General features: G+C 38.6%; 2 protein-coding genes across 7 annotated transcripts; both read right to left on the minus strand.

Annotated features, from left to right (window-relative positions):
- Nucleotides 1-42: 42 nt before the first annotated feature.
- LOC121998642 (putative 4-hydroxy-4-methyl-2-oxoglutarate aldolase 3) lies at nucleotides 43-3,392 on the minus strand. Of its 5 annotated transcripts, XR_006116548.1 has the most exons (4): nucleotides 3,220-3,392; nucleotides 1,440-1,968; nucleotides 588-852; nucleotides 72-440 (listed from the first exon to the last, which is right to left on the minus strand). XR_006116548.1 is itself a non-coding variant. In XM_042553636.1 (3 exons), exons 2-3 carry the CDS (start codon nucleotides 597-599, stop codon nucleotides 150-152), a joined length of 303 nt encoding a protein of 100 aa, XP_042409570.1. In that variant the 5' UTR covers nucleotides 600-852; nucleotides 925-942; the 3' UTR covers nucleotides 43-149. The 5 variants fall into 5 exon arrangements, 4 of the variants coding, with proteins under 4 accessions (XP_042409570.1, XP_042409568.1, XP_042409567.1 ...); XM_042553636.1 differs by lacking the exons at nucleotides 1,440-1,968; nucleotides 3,220-3,392 and adding an exon at nucleotides 925-942 and having other exon boundaries at nucleotides 43-440; XM_042553634.1 differs by lacking the exons at nucleotides 72-440; nucleotides 588-852 and having other exon boundaries at nucleotides 1,302-1,963.
- Nucleotides 3,393-4,564: 1,172 nt separating this feature from the next.
- On the minus strand, nucleotides 4,565-8,225 carry LOC121998643. Of its 2 annotated transcripts, none has more exons than XM_042553638.1 (7): nucleotides 7,735-8,225; nucleotides 6,936-7,094; nucleotides 6,715-6,813; nucleotides 6,317-6,436; nucleotides 5,668-5,805; nucleotides 5,240-5,587; nucleotides 4,565-5,092 (listed from the first exon to the last, which is right to left on the minus strand). In XM_042553638.1, the coding sequence occupies exons 1-7, from the start codon at nucleotides 8,176-8,178 to the stop codon at nucleotides 4,802-4,804; spliced, it is 1,599 nt and encodes a 532-aa protein (XP_042409572.1). In that variant the 5' UTR covers nucleotides 8,179-8,225; the 3' UTR covers nucleotides 4,565-4,801. The 2 variants fall into 2 exon arrangements, with proteins under 2 accessions (XP_042409572.1, XP_042409571.1); XM_042553637.1 differs by having other exon boundaries at nucleotides 6,715-6,816.
- Between the last annotated feature and the right edge of the window lie 1,068 nt (nucleotides 8,226-9,293).

The following is a 9,293-nucleotide window of genomic DNA, read 5'->3' on the forward strand; positions in this document are numbered from 1 at the left end:
TTCACCAATTACACAAGTTAGTTGTGATTGTATACGAAAGTGGGTCAGTTATTTGTTTAACTTATAAGCGGCATTAGAAAGTAAATGGAATGCTAACTTTAGCCTACTGAATTATGCACAAGTTCTCAACAACAAAATTTGAGGATAGATTAAGCAATGAAATAACTTTGTCCTCTGCAGAGTATGATTCCACCATACTCTATTCTTTGCCTCTGCCTCAGCCTCTCGAAAAGAAGATCTTCGGCTTGATTCAAGTTCAGGTACTCATCCATGTTGAACGAAGATGGGCATGTTCTACCATCAGAATAATGATTTAGAAGTCTGAACTTGCTGTGTCCTCTGCTGATGGTATCTGTGGAAGAGCCTTTGATTTCTCCGTGGCTCCGACTGCCCATACTGCTTGATATCTTATTGTCATTACTGATCTCAGCACCTGCCTCCTGAGATTAATTAAGAGATGATCACTGTTAACTACAAAGCATTTTTCCTCTCGCGAAGCTATAAGATGATCTTATTCATAAGATTTATCAACTGCGGTAAGACAGCTAATACAAGAAATTGTTAGACAAAGGTAGGCCACACAGTACCTGTATCGGCATTATTGCAGCATCAGCATATGAGTTGTTTCCTGTGGAAATTGGAACTCCAGGTTTATTTTTGCACGACGAAAATGGACCACTGCTAGTTTCCCATGGCAGCCAAGGAAGCAAAGCGCCGTCTGCATCAGTAGGTAGAGGCCTAGTTCTTCATAAGTTTCTGTTTTGAAGTAGCTCAAACCGGGATCTCTTATGCAAAGTACTTCTCTGCTTCTTCAGTCAGTCGCTTAGACATTCTTGTTCTATCGTTGCTCCTCTAAGAAATTTATTTAATGAATAGTAAATACCAGCAAGGTACATTTGTCTTTTAACATGACAGAATTCTTACTCTTCTGGACCTCGATTGTTTTTTTTTTTTCTTTGTCGGTTGACTATTATCGTCGACCAGTCAAGGAACTTTCTTTTTTGTTTGACTTTTGAAACTACAAGGATTATTTCATACTTTAGCCAAACCTCATAGGGTAAAATATAATTCGCCCAAAATATTTCATCTCCTTTTTTGTAATGTTCTTTGACATCATTTTTAATAATTTCATAGGCAAATGACATGATCAGAAATTTTAAATGATTTTTTTGAGTAATGAAATCATGGAGTCTCCAACAATATACTCAATATTCATAACAAATTGTTTTCAATTTTCATTTTTTATAAAAAGGAAGACAAAAAAACGATTAATTGAAAGAAAATTTCTTTGAAATTGGACTAAATGAAAAGATGAAAAAAAAACATAAGAGAAAATAAGTTTCTTTCGGTTTCAACTGCCTATGTGAGAGGCCATACAGAAATCAGTGAGTATTACAATTCTGACTTGCGGATTATTTGATTTATTTTCAGAAACGTACCATCGAATTGTTGAACCTTCTTGAGAAGGTCAAAGAGACAACTCTGTGTTTGAAATTAGAATTCCATCACTATCGGCATATAGCCATTCTCCGTCATGAATTATGGTGCCGGCGATGTTAACAGTGACGTTCTTTTCACCTAGGCCTCTCTTGTTTGATTTTAGAGGATGAGGTCCCAAAGCTCTGACTCCGATATCGCAACCATTGATTTCGTAGATGTCCCTTATGCAACCATTCACAAGAATGCCTGCCCAACCCATGTTCTGTGCTAATTGTCCCAAGTTGCCTCCGACTAAGGCACATCTCATGCTCCCTCCACCATCCACCACCAATACTCGGCCGTCCCCTGGTGACTCGAGAAACTCCCTCACCAGCACATTGTCCTCGAACACCTTGAGTGTGACTATAGGTCCAGAGAATGCGTGGCATTGACCGTACATCTGGAATATCGGTTGAAGAACTCGGATATCCCCCTTTGCGAGGAGGGATGGATTTGCATCACAAAGTTCAGCGGTTGAACACATCTACACTGTGAACACACTATTAAACCAGTAAGCCAACTCGGTGGTAGGCAAATTGTGAGAAAATTAAATTTTCAATATCAAAGGAATAATACATAAAAACTGAAATCTGGCAAACGATCACATGAAGTAAAAATGGATGAAGAACCTCAAAAAGCATAGGCTTTATCTAACCAACATTTAACCTCCATGATGATTTAAAGATGATCAGAAGGCTACTAGAAAAATTTATCAAAAGAAAGAACCAATTTGCATAAATGCACTAAATGTTTTGCTTCTATATGAAATCTCAGATGATTTTTTTTTCAGTTAATTCTCTACCCAGGGAGAAGGAACTAAACTACTTTACATTTTCTCTTCATTCTATTACAGAGGCTGTCAAACACTAGTCATGGGCATTTAATCACTTAATAAAAGAAATACAAAATGCTAAATAATGAGACCTTTGGTTTTGTCTTATCCATCAACGGGTTCTCTAGATAATTAATCATATTGCAGCAGCTCTTTTGTCTTTTTGATATATGTCATGTATCAACAACAGTTTCTCTAGATAGTTAGTCATATTGTAATATCTCTTTTGTCTTTTTGATATATGTCATATATCATACTAATTTCTCGCTCAAATAGTACTATTGTCACTTGTCAGTGCAATATAAACTCACAATGTGTTAACTTATAGAGCCAATTGTTATTAACTCGACCTCAACTCCTGTCCTACACAAGAAAGAGCTGAGAGTAGAAGAAAAGGCATCGTATGCATTAAGAATGCCTCCATTTGCAACACTAAACTATAACTAGTTTATTAACAAATTGTTAACATGGGTATCAAATCTCTCTCATAACCAAATATTAGCCTCAACTTAAAACGAAGGTAGGAAAAAAATAAAGCAAGATATCTTATGCTAGAATCTCAGTCATGGTGTCCTTTTATTGAGGAAACGGAAGCTTCATCACCATTCTAGTTACCCAGAAATCGTTGGGCTTGCAAGGAGAATACGATTTTGAGATATCCTAGTGAAGACGTGCTAATTGATAATCCAAACAGCGATTTTCCTGGAATCAAAAACCGACTTTTCGAACAATTCAGACCCCTCATCAATGATTCGCCACTCAGGCACCGAGATTTCAATCCGTCAAAATCAAAAGACAAAAAAATGCCCTAAATTCCGAACTGGAACAACCAAGCATCATCAAAACACATCATTTCTCACAAAGATAGAGATGGAACAGATGGATTCCAGATGCGATGGATCGCATACCTAGCAAGAGTACGAGAAGGCGCGAGGGAAAGCCAAGCAAAGCTGCTACTGGATTGAGATCGCCTCCGATTCGTCGGAGATGCAACGCCCGGCAAAATCTTGACAGGGCCTTATCCAATTTGTCGACGAGGTGGACGATACAAACAAATAGCTCCGGAAATGGCTTACAGATATATGCTTTGACCGGATGCCATCATATTTCTTTGGTGAAAATAAATCTATTTTCTGAAATCTTTTATAAATTATTATTGTAGTTTGTAATATTTTAACTATTATTTTATTTTTAAATGTTATAAATTATCTATTCGTTGATCATATTCATATTGGTATTAATTATGAATATTATAGCACCTAAATAGAATTAAAAAAAATAAATATAGATCCATTATCTTAATAGTCCTCTAGTGTCAACTTGAGAGATCCTCTATTATAAGGCAGACGGATTGGTGGGAGATCATTAACAGATGAGGGTCATTATCTTCCAAATTCCATCAATACAAATACTAAATCAGGATCTGGTCTAGTATTTATAGACTCATGGTATTTATAGACTCATCCCGGTAAATATATATACACAGATTATAGACATATGAAGAGATAAATTTTAAATTATCAGTTCTTGAGAATAGACCTCTGGCCATTACATCAGAAATGTCATACGTCCACCATCTATGCTAAACCTTGAGAGTTCCAAATAATATTATAAATTAATATAAATGGATGTTATAACATCCACCTATTATTAATAATGTTCAATTCTTTGAGTTTTGTTAATGAACGAATTTTATATAAAAATTTAAAAAAATTAAAAAAAATAAATTTTGAAAATAAAAATATAAAGATGAATAAATAAATAAATGAATGTAAATATAGATATGACAATTTAATGAGTACTTTCATATGAAAGTGAGTATATGTGGTTAAAGTGAATGTGAGTATATGTTAATAAAAAAAAGATATAATTTGAAAGTGAGTATATGTTGTTAAAGGGAATGTGATTATATGTTAATAAAAAAGATATGATAATATTGTCGTGTCTTGATAATTAGGCATAATATCCTATTTTTCAACTAAAATGGATCAATAATTAAGTAAAATGAAAGCCTAAACTTGCTATATATTGCTAATTACATGCTTATATTATTGAAATAAATTTTATTCAAATAATCTGAAAATGACTTTATGTGATGTGTTAAAATAAATACAAATTGCAAAAGATAGCAAAGTTCAAAGTGAACACCAAAATTTCAAGGATCCTGTTGAATTCAGAGCCAAAAAATGTTTTGCCTGTCCACTATGATAGCTAACTTTCTCCAACCATTCAACCGAGGAATTATGCTGAAACTGACTTCTCAAAAGAGATTTCGACGAAGATAAGACGATAAATTAGACCAATTACATCTCTATTTGAATGAGAAGGAATTCATTTTCACCAATTACACCAGTTGGATGCGACTGTACACGAAAGTGGGTCAGCTATTTGTTTAACTTATAAGCAGCATTAGAAAGTAAAAGGATTGCTGACTTTAGCCTACTGAATTATGCACAAGTTCTCTGATGAACAACAAAATTTGAGGATTGATTAAGCAATGAAATAACTTTGTCCTCCACAGAGTATAATTCCACCATACTCTATTCTTTGCCTCTGCCTCAGCCTCTCGAAAAGAAGATCTTCGGCTTGATTCAAGTTCAGGTACTCATCCAAGTTGAACAAAGATGGGCATGTTCTGCCATCAGAAAAATGATTTAGAAGTCTGAACTTGCTGTGTCCTCTGTTGATGGTAGCTGTGGAAGAGCCTTTGATTTCTCCGGGGCTCCAACTACCCAAACTGCTTGATATCTTACTGTCATTACTGATCTCAGCACCTGCCTCCTGAGATTAATCAAGAGATGATCATTGTTAACTACAAAGCATTTTTCTTCACGCAAAGCTATAAGATGATCTTATTCATAAGATTTATCAACTGTGGTAAGACAACTAATACAAGAAATTGTTAGACAAAGGTAGGCCACACAGTACCTGTATGGGCACTATTGCAGCAGCAGCATATGAGTGGTTTCCTGTGGAAATTGGAACTCCAGGCTTATTTTTGCATGGCGAAAATGGACCAGTGCTAGTTTCCCATTGCAACCAAGGAAGCATAACGCCGTCTGCATCAGTAGGTGGAGGCCTAGTTCTCAAGGAACTGTCATAAGTTTCTGTTTTGAAGTAGCTAAAACCGGGATCTCGTATGCTTGAACTTGTATCACTCCTTTCTCCATCAAAAGAAGATATATCTGTATCTTCAACATTATTAAGAAAATCTGCAAAGTACTTCTCTGCTTCTTCAGTCAGTCGCTTAGACATTCTTGTTCTATCGTTGCTCCTCTAGGAAATTTATTTAATGAATTAGTAAATACCAGTAAGGTACATTTTTCTTTTAAGTTTTAACATGACAGAATTCTTACTCTTCTGGACCTCGATTGCCTTTCTGGAACAGCAGGCCTTATTGAAGGGAGCAGATCTTTCACAATTTTGCAAAGCTCCTGACCACGTTCTTCTTCCTTCTCTAACTGAGCTAACAATTCCTGCTTGCGCTTCTCTGACTGAAAGCATTTATATTCATTTCAACAAAGGTTTTAACAGAAATCAGAAAGTTACAAAGATGATTGGGCATCCCAAAGAATCGTAAAAAGGTTATATCCCTCGGGCTACATGTTTCACTGAAGTTAAAACTGGATTCTAGGACTGCAAGAAGCTACAACAAATTTATGGGTAATTTAAGTGCAAAGCAGATGTGTAAATCCATCATATGTCCATACTGAATGATGGCATGGGCTCCTTTCAGTTGTGTGTGAAAGTGTGTATGAGAGAGAACAAGAGTGAAATATGAGTTCTTAAGAATGTAATTATCTTGACGAAGGACATGTACTTAGCATAGGAGCTCAAGTTCGAGAACATACTTTGTATCTCAAAGCTTTTAGAAAAACATAAATCAGGGTGAATGACTTATGCTGCCATTAATAGAGTATAGTTCATAGGGATAAGAAAAACTGGAAGAAGTATGACAGAAGATACACAAAACTGTTAGTATCTCAAGGTATAATCTAAACATGCCTCTTCAAGTTTGGTTGTGTAGTTTCTTCTGATTTCAACAATAGTTTGCAGAGCTTCTGAGCTTTTTGTCTGAATGCTTTTCCCATTAGCATAGCCCAAGGGTTCTTTTGTGGCCATGAGCTGTATAGAGAATGGAAAGGATAAATAAATAAATGAATAAACCATTCAAATTAAAGGAAAGATACCATATTAAGATTCAATGTTAAATCAGAATTCTCATTAAGATTCAATGTTAAATCAGAATTCTCAAATCGGGTTATTAAGGTAAACTACTTTATTAAAGCTCCAAAATTACCAAGAGCAACAAAATTTACAGTTTCTTAGAGATGAATAGTCATTAGAACGAGAAACAGATGTTCAGATTAGGCTGAAATGATGATCTTATCAATGTGACAAACCTTTTCCTGGACATAAATTGTTTGGATTGTCTTTTCATCCCCGCACATTCTTGAATGAACATCTCGGGCTTCTTCATCAGTTAATGAAGAAGAATGGCTCTGCTACAAACAAAAGACCCAAAAAAAACCATCTATTAAATATTTTATTGCTTGTAAGCCAAACGTAAGGGTAGTTTCAGGATAGGAATACAGATTAGAGTTCATAGAAAGTATGAAATTACCGAGTAGCTATCTTGCGAGCGGTAAAAATCTATTTGACTCATAGACCTGCCAAAAACATCCTTCTTTGCTACTCTATGTGATGACGACTGCTGCAATATACTGCTGCCAGAAGTCTTTGGTTCACTTTTAATTTTAGAACTTTGAGATTCAACATCATTCTGTAGTGAATTAGAGAAGATCAATATTATAATCCTGCTTGACTTAAAGACTACAAAAGATTTCAGCTTACAATCTAGTGTAACCAATGCAAAAGCAATCATTGACGACACAGTTTCCTAGTTTGTGAAGGATAATGTGTTAAGAAAATCAGAGCTTTTATTGATAACTTCAAAGCATCTCATGAAATGGCACAAGGAAAGAAATAGTATTCTTAGTTTCTCAACAATCCACTGCACTTTTTTATGCAATCTGACAAGTATACAATTTCGAACAAAGTTGTGAGATGAATATTAGTTGTACCAATACAAAGCAAGATGCTGATGCTGAACACCAAGAAACATGATATTGAAGCGGACTAAGCAGAATCAATCTGATCATGCCAGGACCCAGGAACAGTTAGCAGTCTGCTATCATTCTACTGATAAATGAAGAAATATCAATTTTTTTCAGGTTAAACCTACATCTGACACCCCCTAAACCACTCGAACCAAAGATTTTTCATGATAAAAATGTGTAGTCTCGTGTCACGTCTTTTATGAAATCTTCATTCTAACCATCGATGATGACTTCTTCACAGAATGCCACGTTTTTCGATAAAATTTAGTGAACATTAACTTCATCAAGTGAGAAGACAAGTACCTCCGAGTCGCTGTACCGATACGGAGCAACAGAGAGGGATCTTCGCCGCCTGGAGACGCTCTCGGATACGCCCTTCGGCGGCGCTGCCAGTCGATCAGGAGGCCTTGATACGGACCTCCCGCGCTGGCGGGACGACTCCGTCTCTCTCAAGTAGCTAGCGACAGAACTCCGACGCCGATTCTTGGCGTAGGAAGGCTCGCTTTCCTCATCCGACTCAGCCCTAGCCCTAAAAAACTCCTCCGCGAGGTCATCGACGCTGATCTCCGGGACGCCGGACCCGCGGACCTTGTTGACGAACCTGCCGCGTGGCGTCGAGAAGTGGTCAGCATCCTGCGGCGGCGGGGGGAATCGGCCGGAGTATCGGCTGAGACTCCTCGACCGTTGGAGGGTCCCACTGCGGCTGGACTTGCTGACGCCTCCCTTGCCGACGGAGGAACGCTCCATGGTCGATCGGAAGGACGCTCCGCTACTCTACTTAATTTTTTTATTTTATAATTATTTTATTTTTGATTCATTAATGGCCGACGGGAATCACATGAATGCCACCGATTAATTCACACGCTGTCCGGCCGCCCGGCTCAAATCAGAGATTAACGCGAACCGGTGAAAGAGCCAGTAACGGTTCGAATTGATTATGATTAAGGAATTAATATTAACGGACGTTTTTATTAATAATGGGAAAGTGTTTACGGTCTGATCCGGTTGTAAGAACAGGGACCCCCGTCCGTTGGAGTCAATGCCACGTAGAAGTCAAAGTGGCAGGTGGCCGTGCGGAGAGGGTGGGTTCGACCGGCCGGGCGGCCGGCCGGTGTCTAGTTGATGGTTAAAGGCGTCTCGTCGAAAGTCAGGGTTCCGACGCTCAGCGGACAAGATCGTAGGGCCGATCGGACTGCACGCTCCGCCAAAGCCATCAGGTAGCATACTGCTAATAGTCTCCACAAAGCACGTGATTGAGAATCTCCCTAAGTAAACCACCGTATACGTCCGGCCGGATGTCGTAGAAGTTGGCCGGCCGGACGCTCTCCAGGGAGTAAGGGCAAAAGGACAAGTGACACATCTTTTTCTGACAGCGGGTATGTTCCACATGTAGGTCATACTCCAAATCTTATGACAGGGGGTTCCGCTGTCCCATCGAGGACATGCTTGGACTGTAGCAGTATGAGTCAGGTAAGCTCACTGGCAAGTCCTTACTGGGGTATGGGCCGCGGACACGTATACACCTCGGTATGTGTACACTCGCTTCTCCGCTGCCCTATATAAAGGCCCTCATCCTTCGCCGGAGGTACGCGTTCTAATATTCAGAGAGTCACTTTTTCATTGCTTGCTTGCCTGACTTGAGCGTCGGAGGGTCGTCGCCGGGAACCCCTTCCCGGCCCGACTTCTGTGTAGGCTCGCCGGAGATTCGTGCGACCAGACGGAGGCCTACGCCATCGACTAGGAAAGCGCCACGTGTCCAGCGTCCGTTGGTTCAGTGATTCAGACAGGATCACGGTCAATAATGATACGGAGAGAATTAAGGTGAGATCCTGGGAGTCGGGGTTGATGTAAAAAAAGTCTGA

Source organism: Zingiber officinale, chromosome 6A (genome assembly GCF_018446385.1).
Source record: "Zingiber officinale cultivar Zhangliang chromosome 6A, Zo_v1.1, whole genome shotgun sequence".
In the NCBI taxonomy this organism is placed as follows: domain Eukaryota; kingdom Viridiplantae; phylum Streptophyta; class Magnoliopsida; order Zingiberales; family Zingiberaceae; genus Zingiber; species Zingiber officinale.